Here is a 21,206-nt window from a genome sequence, read left to right as displayed (position 1 = left end):
ACCAGAGTGCCTTCCAATATTCAAAAATGTCGGTTCTGAATCTGGAGGGTTTTTTTTTTTTTTTTAATGTTTATTTTTGAGAGAGACAGAGAGACAGAGTTCAAGCTGGCGAGGGACAGAGAGAAAGGGAGACACAGAATCTGAAGCAGGCTCCAGGCTCTGGGCTGTCAGCACAAGCAGCGCTTGAACTCACGAACCCTGAGATCACGACCCGAGCAGAAGTTGGACGCTTAACCAACAGCCACCCAGAGGCCCCTGGATCTGGAGGGTTTTCTACGGCCGACTTGCTGGCAGGATAATTTAAAGCTTTTATGAACGTGGGGGGTTTAAACAGCTGACCCAAAGTTACAAGCACAGGAGGATCTGTGACTGGCCAGAGGCAAGGTGTCTCAGCTGACGATTACAAAGGGTACGAAGAAATTGGGTCTGTCTGAACATCTGGCTCTAGCAAACATCTGGTCTGGTCTTTCCCCAATATGTTCCAATCACATGTACCAGATAGGAACAACAAACAAAACTTGGAGGGCGTTTACTTTTTCGTTCATTTCTAGGGAGGAATGAAAATAACCCCCTCGACCGATGAAGTCAGCATAGTTAATGAGGAGTTTGAATCCCAGAGGTTGAAACTTCCTCCTCTAGGTCTGGCAGAACCTTGCAGTGTTGACTTCCCAGTGCTGCCCCGGCTCGGCTCCCCAGTGCACGAGGGGAACCCGCTCCCCTCGCCCCGGAGAAAACACAACACACCCAACGGTGGCAAACCATACTCCATTTCCATTTCGCGTAGGCAGAAATCCTGTCGGGGAGACAGAGTCAACGAACAGTGTGAAATCCTTCCGAATCTGTCAGGATGAAACGGATACGACACGAAGTCGACCTGGTAAGTGAGGACAGGGAGAATGAATGGACGGCGTAGAACCATGTGGAAAGCGAGACCTCTTCTGAATTCATCCACCGTATCTGGCCCCTCCAGCAGGGAGTCTCCTGGTTTCTCATTTTCATTGTAGATCAGCATATTCTATCAGACAGCTCGTTCTAGGAAGGGGGCCCTGGCAGGCAGACCCACACGTGCGGTCTTCCGCTTCTCATTCTGCAAGGCCAGCGATAAGCGCATCTCCTTTCTGAAAGGCTTGGACAGGAAAGACGGCAGCAGGAAAACCAGGCCCTGGCAGAAAGCGGATTCCTTGACTGCTCCGAGGGTTTTCAACACAAATAAGTGGAGGGGAGCTGGAGGAGGCACCAGAGAAAACCCTCCAGTTGTCAGGAAGGAAATGATTTCAAGTATATTCCTACAGGGTGGGGGAACTGACCCAGTTTATTAGGAGATTAAAAAAAAAAAAGAAATCCTTTTGTGTAATGGAAATACTCCATGCCTTTCTTCCTTTCTGATTTGCCTGTCCAATAAAAATAACAATAATGACGACAAAAAGAATGAAACCCAACTCTTGAAACTTTGAGCAATTCAGAATAACAAAGGCAGTCTTGTTCCCCGAGTAACCAAGGTTTTTTACCCTCAAATGCTGTTTCTTCTGTTCTGATAGCCACTGGGTACCCCTGAGATTTTCTTTAACTAGCTCCACGGGGGGACGGGGGCAAGTTCTGAGCCACCTCACAGCACAGGGCGGGCAAGCACTGAGTGCCGCAGGCAGAGAGAGCCCCGCATGAACAGGCCCGTTGATGCTACTGAAAACCAACCCACCTGCCACCTGACCTGGGCCCCTCCTGAGCACTATTTTGGAATTTAAGAGAATTCTGTTTCTGTTGAGCACAAATATGTCCGTAGTGGTGCCCAAGCTTAGTTGTATATCAAATCACTTGGGAAATGAGTTTAAAAATACGGGGGCTAGGGCCCCTCCCCAGGCCCACGGAGTCAGAATTTCTGGGCAAGACATGCAAGTCTCTGATTAGCCAGCTTACTCGGGGAGCCTGGTGCCAGGGGTCTGCACCCCAGCTCGCGAGCAGCGCCTCGCCAGGTAACGAAGCATTGCGCCGGGTGCCTCTCCTACCCCACCTGACACTCCCCCCACTCTTGGAAAACAGAGTTAAGGGCATTGTTTTCCCACAAACTAAATATTATCTGGCAGGTTCTGGGCGGGGGTGGGGCGGGGGGAGCTCCTTCAGCCTCGGCTGCTTGCACATTATCCTGGACTTGTTTATCAGGAAACTGGTAAACTGTCATTTTAGAAAACATACGGGGGATTGGGAGGCAGGAGAAGAGGAAAGTGAGTATCCATCCAATTACCAGCTCAAGGGAGGGGGGCCTCGAAAAGCAGGTCCCGGAGTGGTGCCCCCAAGGCCTCTGGAAAAGCCGAGAGGGGAGACCCTGAAAGGGCACCTCATCCTTTCCCTCTCTCTTCTCTCACTCATGGCGGCCTGCTGGCTCCATCACGTGCGGCTGGGTCTGCCTACAAGTCTCGCTCACAGGAAGGCTGTTTATGGGGAGCTGCCGATTCACAGAGATGTGGCTCAGTGCACAGAGATGCGGCTCAGTGTTGAACACATCTGGATCTCATCCGCCCGGACTCTATGGCCCGGACCCCAGATCCACATTACCTGGGACCTTTGTTCACTCAGTCCAAAAAATTCCCCGGATACCTCAACACACAGGTCGCCACACCGAACGCTGGGGACCCAAAGAGGAGTCAGGCGTGCGTGGCTCCCGTGCCGAGGGAGTTGCCGGAAGATGCAGGTGAGGTGAACGCCGGGCAAGGGCCCCAAGGGAGCTTGTGAGCACAGGGAGCATGAGGAGAGAAGGGCAGGAGGAGGAAGTCTGGCAGGGGTGGGGGCGGGGGGTACCGGAATGCGTGTGCAAAGGGGGAGATGGGTGGCAGTGTGGAAACTCTACCGGAAACAACGGTGGAAAGTTCCAGATGGTTTCTCTCTGGGTTCAAGGCGGCTCAGAATGCACTTTCCTAACCCCTCACTGCTGGCACAGGACAACCTTCCGGCCCCTGGGAGACACCAGGAATGTAATGTGGCAGCTTCCAGGAGCATTTCGAGGGGACCGCTGGTGCATGCCCTTGGTCTTCGTTTCCTGTGTCCTCTCCTCCATCCACTGGAGCCTGGGGCTTACCTCTTGGAACATGAAGGGGGGGAGTCACTTAAAATGGTAGGGCTGGCAGCTGGAAGGAACCTGGGTCCCTAGGACTTCCTGGAACAGAGCCACAGAACAGAACCCCTCCGTTCTTCATTCACGTGGGACAGAAACACACTTCTCGCGCCAGCGTGCCACGGTTATCTCGTGACCCCCCAACTCTACCCCCAGTTGCGACGCCGAGTCTGCCCAGGGCTGACTCTGTATGAAAGACGTCTTGCAGCGCAGTTTATAATGGCCAAGGGAGCAGACCGTGGAATCACGAGGCAGGAGGTCACCACTCCCTGATGGGCTTTCCCCAATCTTCCCCGATGTATTCAAGGCTGGGCAAAACAGCCACAGTTTTGCGTGAGGCGGGGCTGTAAATTCCTGCACCCCTTCGGCACACATGAAGGTGGTGAATACGAACCACTAAATCTGTTTTGAATATTCCGCACAGGAAAGGGTCTCACGAACATTTCTCATTACACCTGCCTTGGGGTGTGATGCTCGAGAATTATTTAACCTTCTGACTCTTTACAGTCTGTCTTCTATTTCCTGTAAACTTGAGCAGTATTGACGCACACGTGGGGCTCTCCTCGGTAGCTATTCCAAATTTCCAAACGTCTTTCTTTTAGTTGGTTGAGACTCCTGCGGCTTCAGGCACCTGTGTTACCTGCCTACTTTGTATTTCGTCATTTCTGCTGGGCCACTTCTCACAGCCTCAGCTGGAAGGGAGTCCGGGATCTCAGACGGATAAGCATCCTCGTTTTAAACGCCATTAAAATGTGGACCCTTGTGAGGACCAGGACCCGGGGTTCCACCATGCAAAGTGCTCCCTCTGAACAGAAGCCCGTGCAAAGACTGTCCCCGCCCCCCCCCATTAGACCCGACTGTCCCTCTGCACCCTCGCTCAAGGTTCATATTTGTTTCCCAGGACACTTCACTCCAAACCGGCACGTTTTCTGAGGTTGAATATGGGTTAGGCAGACGTGGCCCCTGAGCAACAGGAAAACTATGTCATTAGTCCCAAACGAGTGAGGAAGAAAGGCCGTCATAACTAATCCTAACTGGATCATTTCACTATACTTTTGAGTTTTTATTTTAGGCTCAAAAAATAATTCTGGTTCTAGGGTGGAAATTGCAGAGCATCTAAATCGGTAACTTGTCGCACGTAAATGCTGAGGTTTGGTGATATTTCCAGGACGTTTCAATTTATTGTCACCATCATCACCATAGCTGTGCTGTGTTAGAAAGGAAGACACAGGTTTAGGGAAGGAAAGGAACTGTCTATTAGTGGCCACGCTTAGGCTGTGACTCAAGGCGTGAGCTCCAGGTTACCTCAAAGCCCTTGAGGATTTTTCGCAAAACCAGTGGTTCCCAAACCTAGCTGGGTCTCAGATTCAGAAGACGAGGAGAAGCTGCAGCATCTAGCCTTTTGCAAATCTCTCTGGGAGCGTCTTGAGCCAGCCCCGAATGATTACTCAGACAAGTGTCCCGGGGCCCAGAGCAGCGATACCTTGATGTAGTATCGGATGAGGATCCTACGCAGGTCAAAAACCTGTAGCATGGTGGCTGCGTTGTTGTCTATGATGCTGTAGCCCTCCAGGATGTACTGTGTTCGTGTGATCTCCCAGGTGAGCCAGCGGAGGTTGAAGGCGGCATTGCAGGACAACAGGTGCGGCAGGTGGCCCGGTTTACAGCAGCAACAGCCTCTGTCGTCCTCATCACCTTCCATGATGGCCTCGACCTCTCTCTGCTGGCAGTAGGTTCCTGGCAGAGCACAAACAAGATGGAAGTTATACAAGGAGTCACTGGGTTAACCTTTGTTCACAATGGATTTTCCCCGGCCTTCCCTGGAGGGGAAGACACCAAAGAAAGTCTGGGAAGACACCGAAGGAAGTCTGGGAATCAGGAGGCTTGTTTAATTCTTAAATTCCCAAATAAGTCACCGTTCTCATCGTCATTAACTCTTTTCTTCATTCGTATCCATTCTGATTCTCAGCTCCTCCCCATTCGTGTGTGTGTGTGTGTGTGTGTGTGTGTGAGAGAGAGAGAGAGAGAGAGACAGAGAGGAGACAGACTTGCACGGTGCTCATGGACACCAAGTTGAAAGGCAGTACAGTTACACTCTTGAACTACCTTTACCAGAAACCTGCAGGTCACAGCTGAGCAGAGAGGAGGCTAAACAAAGGTGGCAGGTGGAGATGTCTGAGAGCAAGTAGGTGCGTGCTGATGTGTTTTTCAGGATGGAAAGCTCCCTGCTTCTTTTCTGGAAGAGCTCCGTTGCCTAACCATTAGGGCAGACCACGCATGCCGCCTCACCTCACATGACTGAGAGCAGGGATGTTGGGGGGGGGGCTCAACGTTTTTGTCAATGATTTAGAGGGGAACATACACAGTGTGCCAACGACATAAGTTACTGGCACTGTCTGGAGTGCAGAGTTGTGACCTAAAACGATCTCAGCAGACAGGATGGTGGACTGAAACTAACATGCTGAAAAACTAACAGGAATAAATGGAATATCCTGCATCTAGCTTCAAAAAACCAGCTGCACACTTTGTGAATACATGCTAGCGTATTTTACAAGTACTCTGGTAGTTGCACGGATCATAGGAACCAGAAACAGGAAAAGCGAAAGATCCTACTCGGAGTGGTCCCTCAGAACCCTTGGATGTTTTTAGCTTAGGAGAAATGTGGTTTGACTTCTGTTGGAGGAGATCATGCTGGCTGCTGTCCAGAGAACGGACTATAGGAGAAGCAGGGGTGGGAGCCAGGACATCAGTTAGGAGGCTGTTAGTTAACACACATGACACAGTGGTGATTTGGATAAAGGCCACTGGGGAAAGTATGGAGAAATGATCACATCTGGATCTCTCTGAAGGTAGTCTGTTAGGATTTGGGAACCAATTTGGATGGGAGATGTTGAAAAGATGCATGAAGAATGGTGTGAAGTTTTCTGACCTGAGCAAGGTGAAAAGTGAGAAGACTGTCCACGGAGATGGAGAAGATTGCAGGGCAAGCAGGCTTTGGGTGGGCTGAGGGGAAGATCAGGAAGTTTTTCTTCCATATGTGAAGTTTTAGCTGTTCGCTATTAATCAAAATAGAGATGTCAAGTAGACAGTTGGATTAAGAAATCTGGAGTTCAGGGGAAGGGTTCTGGCAGAAATTCATAACATCTGAGAGAATTATCAGGATATAGGGGCGATTTAAAGTAATCTGGGGAGAAAGGACAGGTCTGAGAGCTGAGCTCTGAGCGTTCCATTCAGAGGCTGGGGAGGTGAGGTTCTCCCAAAAAAATGATTGGCTAGAAGTGGCCTCTGAGGTCAGAAGAAAACCAGAAAGAAGCAAAAGGCAAGTTAAAAAAGAAAAACAGAGTTTCAAGGAAGAGGGAACATCAGCTATGTTAAACGATGCTTATAGGTCAAATTACTTGGGGAATTAACTGTGAGATTTGGCCATACAGAAGTGAATGATTATCTCTGCAAGAGAGGTGTAGGTGTAATGATGAGTGGGGGAGGGGATGCCTGCTTGGAGCCAACAGTAGGGGAGAGAAAAAAGCAGGGACAGTTAGTGTAGGTAACACTTTTGGGGAGTTTAAAAATATTTACGACTTTATTCTATTTTTGGCCATTTATTGCATAGGCTGGAACCTCCTGTACAATGTTAAATAAATGTGAGTTTAGGGGGAAAGTATTCAGTCTTTTAGCATTATGTAAGGACACTAGCTGTAGGTTTTTCATAACCGCTCTTTGTCAGAAGGAGAAAGTCTTCTTCTATTTCCAGTTATCTAAGAATTTATATTAAAATCAGAAATAGGTATTTAATTCTAGCAAACGCTTTTACTGTTTTTCCCATTTATTCTGTTGATATGGTAAACCCTATTGATGAACTTCCACATATTAAACCAATCTTTCATTACAGGGAGAAACGTGACAGGTTTATATATTTCTGGATGTGGTTTTCTAGTATTTTGTTGGGAATTTTTGCATATATACATTCACAAGGTAGATTGGCCTATAGGTTTATTTCCCTGTGATGTCCTTGTCTGGTATACATGTTGAATTTATGAAATGAATTGGAAAGTGTTTTCTCTTCTATTTTCCGAAAGAGTTAAGGCAATATTGGTCATAATCCTTGCTTACATGTGTAATAGAGTTTAATACAGTTTACATGATTAATGGTGACAGGGATTCTAGAGTTCTCTCTGTGGCCAAGATGTTTTGTTTTTGTTTCGTTTTGTTTTTCCTTATGAATTCAATTGCTTTAGCACATATAGGTCTATTCAGATTTTCTGTTTCTTCTGGTGTCAAATTTGGGGTTATATTTTTCAATGAGTTTTTAATTTCACCTAACTTGTCAAATTTATAAAATGTCCTTATTATTATAATGCTTTAAGATCTGTAGTAATGTCCCCTCCTTAATTCCTGATCTTGATAATCTGTGTTTTATCTTTTTTTTTTTTTTCTGGATCAGTCTGGGTAGTTTTTTTTTCTTCAATTTTATAGGTATTTCCTCAGAATCAATATTTGATTTCATGATTATTTTCCTCCATTGTTTCTTTATTTTATGATGCATAGATTTCCTGCTCTCATTTTTTTTTTAATTTTCTTCTTTTATTTGCTTCGGGTTTTATTTCATCTCCTTTTTCTAGTTTCTTCAGGTGAAAGTGTAGGTTAGGAGTTGCCAATTTGTATTTTGTAAAAGGTCAGAGAGTAAATATTTTAAGATTTTGGGGCCACATATGGTCTATATTACTGCTGCCTCCTCGTCCCCTCTCTTTCTCTTCTTTCCCTCCTTCTCCATCTCCCTCCCTTTAATATAAAAGCCATTCTAAGCTCATAGCCATAGTTTGCCAACTCCTTGCTTAGGTCATTGATTTAAACCTTTCTTCTTTGCTATTATAAACCTTTAGAGCTGTAAGTTTTTCTCTACACATTGCTTTGGTTGTATCCCATACATTTTTTATACTGGTGTTTTTAATTTTCATTCAGTTCAACTATTTTTTTTTTAATTTTTTTTTCAACGTTTATTTATTTTTGGGACAGAGAGAGACAGAGCATGAACGGGCGAGGGGCAGAGAGAGAGGGGGACACAGAATCGGAAACAGGCTCCAGGCTCTGAGCCATCAGCCCAGAGCCCGACGCGGGGCTCAAACTCACGGACCGCGAGATCGTGACCTGGCTGAAGTCGGACGCTCAACCAACTGCGCCACCCAGGCGCCCCAGTTCAACTATTTTTTAACTCACCTAGTTTTTATTCCTTAAACCTCTGTTATTAGGTGTATGCCATTTGAGACTGTTTTATCTTCATGATCAATTGACTCTTCAATCATTATAAAATATCTTTATTTTGGCTAGGGATTACAATGTGCATTTTCATCTTCTTGCAATCTGCAATAGATGGATTTCATACCACTCTTCCTGTAATGTTGTGAGATTATTAAAATGGTATATTGACTCCTTCATGTCCTTGCCATTATTGTTGTCAAACATTTTACTTTAACGTATATTTAACCCCCATAATAGACCATCATTATTCTGCTCTAAACAGTAAAGTTTTTTAAAAAGAAAAGAACATCTTTGCTAACATATTTGCCATTTCTGGCAATCTTCATTGTTTTATGTAGAATCGATTTTCCATGTTATCATTTGCTTTCAAACTGAAGGATTACCTTTAACATTTGTTACAACAGTGGAGGTTAGCTGGTAATTATGTCAACTTTTGTTTTTCTGGAAATATGTAAATTTTGCCTTCAATTTTGAAGGATATTTTCCTTAGCTGTAGAATCCTGGGTTGATAGTTTCCTTTCGGCCCTTAAAAAATATCATTGCACTGTTTTCTGACTTGCATTATTTCTTATGATATTTTAATAATTCACATGCTTTTTCCCTGTCTGTAAAGTGTTTTTTAAACTTTCTCATGATCTTGACAAAATGATTATAGAAAAATCTCAGATGCTCTTTGATTTTTCTTTCTTTAATTTTCACCAGTCTGAGGATTATGTGCTTAGGTTTGGTTTTCTTTGTTTATCTGGCTTGGGGTGTGCTGAGCTCCTGGGATTTATGGATTGATATTTTCCATCAAATTTTGAAAGTTTCTGAAGAATATTTTTTCAATTTTTTCTGCCCCTATTTATCACTTTTCCTTTTGGATTCCAATTTTACACATATATTAGAATGCTTGATATTGTCCCCATAGATCACTGAGTTTCTATTTTCTTTAACCTTTTATTATTTGCCTCAGTTTGGACAGCTTCTATTGCCTTGTCTTCAAGTTCATTGATCTTTTCTTCCATCCTCTGAATTTTTCATTTCAGACATTGGATTTTATTTTTAGACTTTCTGGCTCTTTCCTATGATAGTCTCCATCAGTTCATTCATTATGATAATTTTTCCTCTGAATTCCTAAGCATATTAATATCTGTTTGAAACTTCTTTTCTGTTACCTCCAACATCTTTGGGTGTGTTTCTATTTATTGTTTTCTTTTCCTGGTTATGGACCACTTTTTCTGCTTATTTTTATATCTAGAAACTTATTATATGCTGGATATTGTTGATGCTGTAGTGTTGACAGTCTGGACTTCTTTTGTTTGTTTGTTTGTTTGTTTTTTCGTCTTTTCAAAGAGTTTTGTTCTGTTAAGTAGTTAATTTATTTGCACATCAGCCTGCCAGCTTGATCCTTTTGAAACTTTTTAAAAAATTTAAATCCAAGTTAGTTAACATATAGTGTAATAGCGATTTCAGGACTAGAATTCAGCGATTCATCACTTACATGTAACACCCAGTGCCCATCCCAACAAGTGTCCTCCTTATTGCCCCTCACCCCTTCAGTGCATCCCCCCACCCAACACCCCACCAGCAACCCTCAGTTTGTTATCTGTATTTAAGAGTCTCTTAACTTGCTTTTAGAGTGTCTAGAGTAGACCTGTGGGGTGATAATATCTCTACTCCTAAAGCTTGGTCTTTCTGGGGTCTTGGTTCAACTCCTGGGATGTTCAATAAGGTGTCTCTGCTGGACGATTGGAATTTCTACATCTCGGCACCTTACAGCCTCCATATTTTCTATTTAGTTCAGACCTCCACAGTTACTATTCTCTGTCAGGACTTGCCTCTAACAGTCAGCAGGTTAATATTCATCCAATTACTAAAGAGGATCCCTGTACAGATTTTTACAGTGCCTTCCTTGTGAAATTCATTTCTTTCTGATACTCTGACCCACAAAACCCAGCTACCTTAGCAGCTGAGAACTCTGATTCTGCCTCCGTAGCTCAGCAAGACAACTGTACTCTATTTGGGTGTTGCCCCCAACCTCCATACTACAGATAAGAAAGGGTCTCCAGGAAGAAAGCAAGGGTAATTATGGAGCTTACTTGTGTCTCTCCTTTCTCTTGTTGATCAGAGGCTTGCACTGTCTGTTCAAAATCTGAAAGCGGTTGATTAAGATATTTTTCCTAGTTTCATAATTGTTTATGGCAAGAAGTATAGTCCAGTACTGGTTACTCAGTCATGGCCAAAAGGGTAAGTCTCCGAATTCTTTGACACATCTTTTGAGACTGAATTCAGACATAAACACTTTCCTGACATCCATTCCCATACCATTCATTTTTTCCAACATCCCTTATCATTATTTACAGTGCCTGCTACTTAGTAGGTGCCGACAGAGTAGTTGGTGCAATGCCTGAATGGGTAAATGAAGGGAAGATTTTTATCCAGGTCACTGCATGCACAGGCAATGGAAACTCTATTGAGAAAATGCACGGCAGATTATACTGCGTGTTTGGCAGACAAAGAAAATCAATGTTTGTACTAAGCCTCTCCACAGAACCCATAAATGAGATGGTCATAACAAGTCAGAAATGGGAAACTACAACCTTCAAGTAATAATGTACACACAGAATTGTTAGGATAACAGTCAATGAAACAGAACTCAAGATCAGGATGGGGAAAGCAAGCAGGCAGTGTTACATGAAGTGTAACAGTGAAGGGCTGATCCCACATCTTTGATTCCATTTGTCTTTCCCCAAGACCTCACTGCTTTGCGTTTTAGCTGAAAGCACTCCTTTTTAAAACCTTTCAAGGGTCTCTTAGCTCATGCTGCAATAAAAAGCTTTTATTCCCTCTGGTACAGATGTATAGAAATACATACATGAATTATCAGCAATGAGTAATTCACACTGCATGCTCTGGGGCCTCCAGAGTGAGTAATGGCCACAGTGTCCTAACTGATCCGCCCACTGGGACCCTTGGACGTGCAGGCACTAGACTCCGGGGGTGGGAGATGTCTCATCCTACTAAATGGCACAGGGACAACACTGGTTTTCTGCAAGTAATAATGTAATTCGGGAAGAAACCCTCTTTCAGTGAACAAAGTGAGATTGCTTAGACTCCACAAGGAAGAAGCATAAAGGAGGATTTTCACCTCCAATAGGTTAGCAAAACTGGTCAAATGACATGCTTCAAAAATCTGCATTTCTTTACAATTTCTTTCTCCATACTTCTCCATCCAGGTCTGGCATTTACCATGTTGAGCTGAATGTAAGGGTTTTTTTTCCCCCTTTACATTGGGCTGAATGTAAGGGGTTTTTCCCCCTTACATCAAACAAACTGGAAGGTGTGTGTGTTTCAGTGTGTGTGTGTGTGTGTGTGTGTGTGTGTGTGTGTGTGTATACACACACAATAAAATGAGGAGTTTCGATTTCTATCATGTGAGTAGTAAAGTCCCACACCATGAGGAACATGGGTGCATCTCGGCACTGACAAAGACAGTTGAGGAAACAGTGTGCCATGAGGGACGGCTGCTCGACAGGGACACCCTAATTGCCAAAGGTTTTTGATAAACACTCAGTTAAGGTAGGCCTCTGCACCTCCTTTTAGGAGCAAAAGATTCATAGTCAGGATCACATTGCAAAAGAATACAAAAATTAAAAAAACCAGTCATCCTGTACATGCACTACTCTGCTGCTCAAATGCAAAGCAAGACCATATATTCTCCTCCGAGAGGCTCACCGGGTTTGGAGCACATTTCCTCCAAAGAGAACACCAAGAGTCAACTGCCCCTACGCCGTGACCTACACCATTGGTGTCAGTGAGGGAGGACCTGGCTGGCCGTTTCTGTCCGGTGTTTCCACTGAGACTGACCATTGGCATCTTTTTTTTTTTTTCAACTTTTTTTAAATTTATTTTTGGGACAGAGAGAGACAGAGCATGAACGGGGGAGGGGCAGAGAGAGAGGGAGACACAGAATCGGAAACAGGCTCCAGGCTCTGAGCCATCAGCCCAGAGCCCGACGCGGGGCTCGAACTCACGGACCGCGAGATCGTGACCTGGCTGAAGTCGGACGCTTAACCGACTGCGCCACCCAGGCGCCCCAGACCCTTGGCATCTTTTATGTTGTGATGTTCTCATGGTCTAAGTCAGTGGGACACAGTAACGCCTTCATTAAATAATTTTTAAATTTGAATTATTAGAGTGTCTTAGAGCCTGAGTGCTGATAGATGAGAATGCCTAATTAAAGCAGTGGAAATTAATTTTTTGAACTGAAAATGTATCTAGAAGGTCCCAGATGTCTCGCCACAGAGGGTATGTAGCAATTTCCTGCATGTGGCCACAATGTGGGGCAGCCCTTGCTGCCGTACCGGGCAGCTCTCCTGACCACTGACCCTTCCTTCCTCCCTTTGCTGGTTCCCCCAGTGAGCAAGCGCTGCTTCCCTTTCAGTGCTGTTTGCCACACGTACCAGCGACAGGCCAGGCCTGGCTTATTTATTCACACTTAATTCCCGAAAGGAATGAAGTTAATTTAAAAAGGCGTGCACAGTACAATGGCAAATGATAAAATTTAAGTAAAATTGGGGACAAGAAAAAATATGATGAAGCCAGAAAGAATAATGCCAAGAGACCCTAGCTGCATTCTGTGATACCCTATATATTTACTAAAGGTAGGCCACAGACTTCCCTGGGGCTTTCTAGAAGACAATGTAGAAAGAAACCTTGAATAGTTTCTTGTGTCCTTAAGACAACAACAAAATAATTGCTTGGCAGGATCTTGGCTATTTCAAGCGAAGACACCAGAAAGAGAATGTTCCCAGGACCCTAATAAAAGGTACATGGTGCAACATGGTGAACACTATCCTTAAGAGAATTGCCCAGAAAGTACGAGCTGTTCTAATATGGCCAAAGCACAATAAAGAGAAAGCATTTCCGTAGGGGGCTGAACCAATTCGACCTTACGAATGTGGTTCTCTAGAGGTCTCGTGTCTCCCAAGGGCAGAGTTTAGAGAGTCTTGAGGGCAGGAGAACTTTATCCCTTTGAGGAAATCCTTGCTATGGATCGTTTTTCTCCACCGAGTTCTGAAAATTATTGTGGACTGAGCAGTAGTGACTTAAGCCCAGGAATGGAGATAGTCTGTGTGGTCGGTCTGCACAGGCCCCCTCTTTCGTGGTCCAGCCAGGCTAGAGGTAGAGCTGACATCCTCTTGGAATGGTCGGGAAGCCAAAGAGAATGGCTGGCTGAAACAGAAGGTCCGATAACCAAAATCCACCCAAAGTGTCCCCGCTTCCATTCCAGAGAACCCTGTGGGGAAGGTGCCATCCAGGCCCGGAAGCCTGGGCCAGAGGAGAGGGGACTCAGGGCAGGCCGGCTCGAGTGGAAACCTGACTCTCACAGAGACGCATGAACTTAATCTTGTAGGTAACAGGCAGGCAGTGGGGACTTTTGAGCCTCAGGAAAACACGAGTAAAGTTGCAGTTAAGGAAGATTCCCCTGCAGCTTTGGGGGAGCAAAGAAGGGGCTGGGGTCGGTAAGTCAGCTACCCACAGTCCCATTCAGGTGAAAAGTGATGGGGACAGGAGCTAAGGAAGAGGCTGTTTACCAGGAGGTCGGAGGAAATGAAGGAGAGGCCCGGCTACTATGTGAAGGGGACACATTAAAAACAGTCCCCTGCAGGGGCGCCTGGGTGGCTCAGTGGGTTAAGTGTCTGACTTCAGCTCAGGTCGTGATCTCACAGTTTGTGAGTTTGATCCCTGCATCAGGCTCTATGCTGACAGGGCAGAGCCTGCTTGGGATTCTCCTTCTCTCTCTCTCTCTCTCTCCTCATACCCACTTGTGCTCTGTCTCTCTAAAATAAATAAATTAACAAAAAAACGGTTCCCTGCAGTGGGAAAGCTGCACTGAAAGAAAATGTCAGCTTGCTTTACAACATGCACAGCAAAGTCTAAATGCACAACATATTGTAAAGATTGGGCCTCCTGGCCCTCCGGTTTTCCTCCTTTATCTGATAGGAGTATTTTGAGAAACACCACTCAGCTGTCCCAAAGAATCCGACTAACTGGATTCCCCAGAAAACCGCGTGTGTTATCATTATTATGTTTAGGGCTATCCAGTGACAGTGTTTTAAAATAACTTTGCTAGACATTTCTTTGTGCTGTGTTTTCATATGGCCACTGCCTTCATTGGACCTGCATGCCAGACACTGGGCCGGCGTTTTACGTATGTGCGCAATGAGGCCACCAGGAGGGGACTGATAGGAGAGAATCAGTCCCTGGCCATGGAGTGGACTGCAATTAGGCAGACATAGGTTTCAGCCAGGGCTTTTGATTCAAGCTGCAGGTGGGCTTTCAGACACACACTCTGGGATGTGTGTGTGGATTTTATAAATTGTATTCCCTTCAGAGGTCGTAGTTATGATCGTTACCGAATTGCCCAGGGCCACAGAAGGAGGAGAACACCAGAAAATGGTTAAAGCTGAGCTCAGAGGGGCGCCTGGGTGGCTCAGTCGGTTAAGCATCCGACTTCGGCTCAGGTCATGATCTCGCGGTCCGTGAGTTCGAGCCCCGCGTCGGGCTCTGTGCTGACAGCTCAGAGCCTGGAGCCTGTTTCGGATTCTGTGTCTCCCTCTCTCTCTGACCCTCCCCCGTTCATGCTCTGTCTCTCTCTGTCTCAAAAATAAATAAACATTGAAAAAAAAATTAAAAAAAAAAAAAAAAAGCTGAGCTCAGAGCAGATCCCTTCCACGGACGTTTGGACCTCACGCATGCATGTCGTGTGTTGGAGACGCAAGATGTGTGAGGCAGGGCTCGGCCCCAGCCAGCTGTCCTTGAGCTTTGGAGAAGCACCCTCCTCGGCGTGCTTCTGTTAGTGGGTCACACACACGGTGACAGAGATGCCGACGGGGGAGAGAGCATCCACAACATGAAGGCTGGAAATCTAAATGATCATTGCCTCTCGCCAGCGGGTTATATCAAGGGCCGTGATGTGACCCAAAGAAATAATACAAGAGAAGGCATTTTAAAGTTTGTGAATTATTGTCATTTTCACGTAAGTCGTAGAGTGGGGTTTGTTTGTTTTTTCGGGAAAGGCATGGAGATGCCCCTCCAGCCCCTCCTCCACCCCACGCTAATTCTCCCAGACAGAATTCTGGAACAGGAGCTTAAAGGTACATCTGTCCCCAGCTATTTGCCCTAGGAGGAGGCTTTTATATCTGCTAGACTTCACCAGATTAAATGTCTGGGAAGAAATAATCATTACAATGATTAACATGTTTATTTATAAAGCTGACTTATTATACATCCCATTTCCTGATGATGGCCACACATCCATTTGATAATCACCCCCTTGAAATTAATCCAAACTTAAGATGGAGAAATAGAATATGAGACATGACCAAGGTCACACAGCAGAAGGAAATCAAGGAGTAGAATTGGTCTCCTGAGACACTGAGGGGTTTTAGCTCTGTATTATTTTACAGGGCAATTTCTCTCCTAGTCCCCAATTCCAGGCCTTCAACAGCACTGCAGTCGACCACCTTTCAAGGATCACACAGAGAATCTAGAAGAAGTGTATTGGCCCAGGGTACAGTAGGGGGAAAACGTGTTAGAATAATTTATACATGTTTGATTTTGTGGGCACAACAGAGGTTTTTACTGTAACCATTTTATATTCCAAGGAGACTCAATTTGTTTTAAGACAGATCCATACCGATAAAATTTTTCTTATGACCTGTCTGGCCAGCTGGATTTTAAAAGCAGTGGAATACCTTTCAATGAAGCAGCATTGTTTTCTCTCAGAGAATTCTGATTTCAAAACATCATCTGCTTATGTAATGTTAATCACACTGAAAAGTGATAGCATCTCACTTACGGCACACATTAACCTGGCTATGCAGGTGTAATTTCTCCTTTTTTATATAAATAAGAACACTGGGTCTCCAAAGCAGCCTCTCCAGTGGAAGGGTCTGGCGTTTTGAATTTAAAATCCGTATTTTCCCCTTAGCATACACTGTCTAATAAGGTTTAACAGATTATGAGCAAAAGTTTCTCTGAATTTACCTTTTTCCTACCGGCCTATAGGAGAAAATGAAATGCACCCAAAAGCACTTCGTGTACATGGTAACTTATATTGGGCAGGTTTGAAGCACAGGTACGAGAAAACTTGACATACATAATCATGATCTCTGTGAATGATATGGCTTTTCTTCCATTCTTGCCCCATTTACAGGACACCAGTGCACTTGACCTTACACAGGTAAGAGTCATTCTCTCATTCATATTTCATTCTGAGTTGTATTATTGTACTTTTCTTCCACAAACTTATTTTTGAGCGTCGTTAAAACAACACGGTGCGCCTAGGTGGCTCAGTCACTTAAGTGTCCGACTCTTGATTTCCACTCAGGTCATGATCTCGCAGTTGTGGGTTTGAGCCCCACGTCGGGCTCCACGCTGACAGTGCGGAACCTGCTTCAGATTCTCTGTTTCCCTCTCTCTCTGCCCCTCCTCCGCTGGCACTGCTTCTGTCTCTCTCAAAATAAATAAACTTAAAAAAAATATATACAGGGGGCCCCTGGGTGGCTCAGTCAGTTGAGCCTCTGACTTCTCACTCATGTCATGATCTCATGGTTGGTGGGTTTGAGCCCTGCGTTGGGCTCTGTGCTGACAGCTCAGAGCCTGGAATCTGCTTTGGGTTCTGTGTCTCCCTCTCTCTCTGCCCCCCCACCCCCACCCCTGCTCACGCTCTGTCTCTGTCTCTCTCTCAAAAATATAATAAACATTACATTTTTTTTTCTAAATATGCAGACTCTTTTCATGTTCAACAGCAAAGCCTCTTTTCTTCCCAGACTTGCTATCTAGACAAGCATGGCTTTGTCTCTCTCACTCACATGTCACATAATTTGCAATGAAGAAAAATATGTGTTTAGGAATTCTGAATGGAGAACCTATTATTTTAGGGGTAAAGTTTGGAACCAAGGGATTTAATAGATTACTTGAGCCATGTAGATGTTAGAACTAAGGACTCGCTAATGACCCGAATGTTGCCATAGAGAAGAAAGAATTCTAGAGAGTTTCAAGATTAGTGGGACAGCTATCGCTCTCTGTGGCGTCGCCACTAAGGAGAAAGGTTTGGGTTGCATTAACTTTAGATAAGATTAGGTTACACAGATATTTTAAAAATGTCCCCACAGGCCAGTGATTATGGGGTGTTAGCCAGACTATGAGATGGCTGATAACATCTCACACAAACAGGAACATAAATCCCATTTTCTGATGTTTTCCAGATCTGATGGTAATGTGTGGCTACATCCTGATCACTATGCCTTTGCTTTCTACATTCATTCGGCAAGAGCCATCTGGGTTTCACAGTTGCTAAGGCAGTAGATCATTCCAGAAACTGAGCTGCTAACAGTGGTGATGCCATATTAATATTTAAGACCCTTTCAGGTAAAACTTTTAAGTTTCAACAACCAGAGAGAATTTTTAGAAAATTCTTTCCTTCCTTCCTTCTTGCCTCCCTCCCTCCATTCCCTCCAAGGCAGTGTGGCCTACTTAGGGGACATCCCCATCCAGGGATGCTTACCCTCCTCTACCACTGGTGACCGTGAAGCCTGGAGCCTCATTCTCCCAATATCTTTTAATGTCTCAAATAGGGATGATAACACTTGCTCACTTTATAGAGTTATTATAAGAAATATTCTGGAATATACTGAGCTTGAGAGTTGAAGTGCTTAGTATGGTATCTGGCAAAGAACTCGTGCTCAGGAACACTTAGACTGCCTCTACTTTCTCACTCAACCAATATTTATTGGGCATCCTATGTGAGCCAGTCAACACACAGGGGGAGGGCCATGAATAAGGCAAGGAGTTTCAGCCTTTGAGAGTCTCACCATCTAACAGAAATTGGTTCAAACAATATTTCACAGCCTGCATGAATAAAGAGCTGCATATATCAATTTTGCAAGAATACTGAAAATAAGCTTTGGTTTTTCAATTACCACTTATGATTTTAATTACCAGGAGACATTTATTGACCATCTACCACATGTGGCCACATGTCTACACATCATGGTAACGTCCTGATCCCCAAGATTCATGATCTATACATACAAACACCTCAAAACAAACATAATTTTCATCACGACTTTGCTCCAGATAAGAGGATAGAGTAATCTATACTATTGGTTGTGTTTTGCATGAGCTACTGTATGAGCAAACACCAGAAGGATGTGATACCATGGGAATGTGCATACAAAATATAAAATATATTCAAATGCCATATCATTCATTATAAAGAAATACTGAAAAAATAGTAATTTGACAGAAAACTGTAGTTAGGCAACTAATAGAAAAGGTAAGTGTCCACATAACATCATGTATTTCTAATACCATTTTTCTAGGGCTTCCCAAAAACCCACTTTATCAAATGACACTTAAATATTTCCTAAGACACCCCGTAAGAAGATTTCTGGAAAAATCTGGCTCTTGCTGTGATAAAAATGTAGCAATCCTATACTAATGAGGATAATGAAAGCTGCACGCATAACTAAATTTCATCTCAGCAGCCTCAAAACTTCCCATGCATGTGACCCAGTCTTAGATGATAGGATCCGCTTCATCACCCTTGAGAGAATGTGCCTTTACGACAGTTTGTGTCATTTGCCATGGGGAACCCAGGACCCCCCGTAGCCTGATTTCCATAGTACTGTGTAAATCACATTTTCTGACCTGATCTTAACTACCACCCAACTCCCACCCAGGCCACAAACTCTTGATATCTTTTCGCTGTGCCCTCGGGAACTCACTATCTATTCCTCAACTTCTCTGAATGTTCTCTTCTCCTTCATGCCCTATTGGAAAGCTAGCTCTCCCTGCCCTCTAGTGGGGATGACTGTTCTCCTGCACTCCTCTCGCTCCTGGGTCTGAGCAGGTGGAGGATGTCCTCTTGCTTCTCAGTGGTGCTGTCTCTGTTTACTCCACACCATTCTCCTTCGTTGCCTTCTTCCATGGCCCTCTAGGTCACTCCGAGTCCTTGAGTGGGGATTCTGGCTCGGGGTCACTGTCACTCTCCAGCACACTTCTGACCAATCACTCTTGAGACTGCAGTATCCTGGCCCCTGACTCCCACTCCTCTAATGATCGCATTCACTCAACCTCAGCCACTCACTTCCATGGCCGTGATCTTAGACTATAATCACCAAAGACTGTTTGCCTTCGATGAATGTTCGTTTCAAACATCCTACTCTTCCGCAACCACCTCCTATCTCTCCAGCTTATTTTCCTCTAATATCACAACTTCTACAACTCTGACACCTTTCTGAGATCCAGAAAGCCCTTCACCAGGTCCTGTTTCCCACCCCTCTCCCACCCTTGCCTGTTTATCTCTTAGCCTGCATTACATGGCCAGGCACTGCAGACATTGTCACACCCTTTCATACACTGTCAGTTTCCTTGTCTTCGTTTTACTTTCTGGCACTCAGTCAACTCAGTCTCAGTCCTGATGAAGGCCAACTCTACTGCTCTATACCTGTACCCATGAAGCTGAATGTGGCTTAGAAAAAAAAAAAAACACGAGCAACTACAACAGGTCTTTCTTGAAAATCATGACCCCTCACCTCAAGTGGGCTCTTCATACAGGCCAACTGTATTTCCCCACTCCATCCATCCTTCCATCTGTCGACCCATCTCTTACGTGCATCTGGGCCATATGTTCTCTCTCCTCTCCTGTTACTCTAGATGTGCTAGCATGGGTTCCATCCTCTCAGCCCTGGGGATTCTATCACTTGCCATCAGAGCAAGCTCCCCTCTTCCCTTAGCCTGAAATCCCTCCACTCTGCTTCACTGTTGTGGTGGTGTTTCTGACGCCCAATCCTATCGCTAGCCGGTGCATGAATGCTCAGGCGTGTCAAACTCCCCTGTGAGGCACCGTGTTAGCAAGAAGTCAACAACTGCTCATCCTCCCTCTTGACACCAGCCATGGTCTCAAGCCTGGGATGCCCGCCAACAGCACCTGCTCCCTGGGAGAGACTTATACTCTGACTCCAGCAGAGAGGAGAGGTTCAAATTTCTCCCGAGTGTACCATATGGTATAAGTATTTTGCATCTCCTGACCTGATGGGCTGTCAGAGCTGGAAAGACACTAGGAACTTAGAAATCACACGGAGGCTCTGATAATGGAGTCAAAAATTGGAGAGGCCAAGTCATTTGTGATGCTCTGTTAAATATCCTGAGATAAAGTGGGGTTTTTAAGTTGCTTTTTTTTTTTTTGCAACCAGAAAAATAATGTGGAGCTTCTGAAAGGATGTGCCAGCGATTGAAGGCATTCTACCCCACTTTACTGAGTGTTTTACAAACTAAATAAGCATTACAGTGCAAATCCAAACAAATATCCCAAAGGAAAAAGGAAAGAAGAAGGTAAAAGGGTCAGGCAGAAAGAGACGTTCTGGTTAAGAGATAGAGAGCCACGGGGTTTGCCTAGTTCCAGCACTAACTAGCTGTGAGCCTGCAGATAGCATTCATCTTCTGGAGCCTGGCCTTCCCACTATTAAGTGGGAGGAAACAATGGGACTGTGGCCATTCTGAGGGTGGATGTCACCTTCACAGGCCAGTGCTCTCTCCCTAGCTCAGAGCTCACATGCATCTCCTAAAAGACTCCCTCCAGTGCCTTTTTCTTTTGGCTCCTCCTCCTGGTTCTTCCCCTCATCAGACAGTATCTTTACATCACCTGACTTATTTTATTTGGAACACTGTGACTCCTCCTTCATTTTTCTCCCCTTCTAACAGAAATGGGTGAACCCGTCAGCCTGGGTCACCTGGATGGCTAAAGGAGAACAGAAACAGATTGAATAGATTATCAACCCTCACTTTTCCC

The 21,206-nt window shown here is 44.9% G+C and overlaps 1 protein-coding gene across 1 annotated transcript in view; it reads right to left on the bottom strand.

Annotated features, from left to right (window-relative positions):
* PCNX2 (pecanex 2) overlaps nt 1–21,206 on the bottom strand; it is a 300,801-nt gene that overhangs the window by 31,550 nt on the left and 248,045 nt on the right. Inside the window, exon 26 of the mRNA XM_047088754.1 lies at nt 4,590–4,843. Within this exon, the coding sequence (XP_046944710.1) occupies nt 4,590–4,843 (254 nt within the window). The remainder of the gene's footprint in view (nt 1–4,589; nt 4,844–21,206) is intronic.

Source organism: Lynx rufus, unplaced genomic scaffold (genome assembly GCF_022079265.1).
Source record: "Lynx rufus isolate CCGP_SWC_20201006 ecotype Redwood Valley unplaced genomic scaffold, mLynRuf1.p SCAF_25, whole genome shotgun sequence".
Taxonomy (NCBI): Eukaryota; Metazoa; Chordata; class Mammalia; order Carnivora; family Felidae; genus Lynx; species Lynx rufus.
Note: the sequence above shows the minus strand (reverse complement) of the source record. Positions and strands in the feature narration are given on the sequence as shown.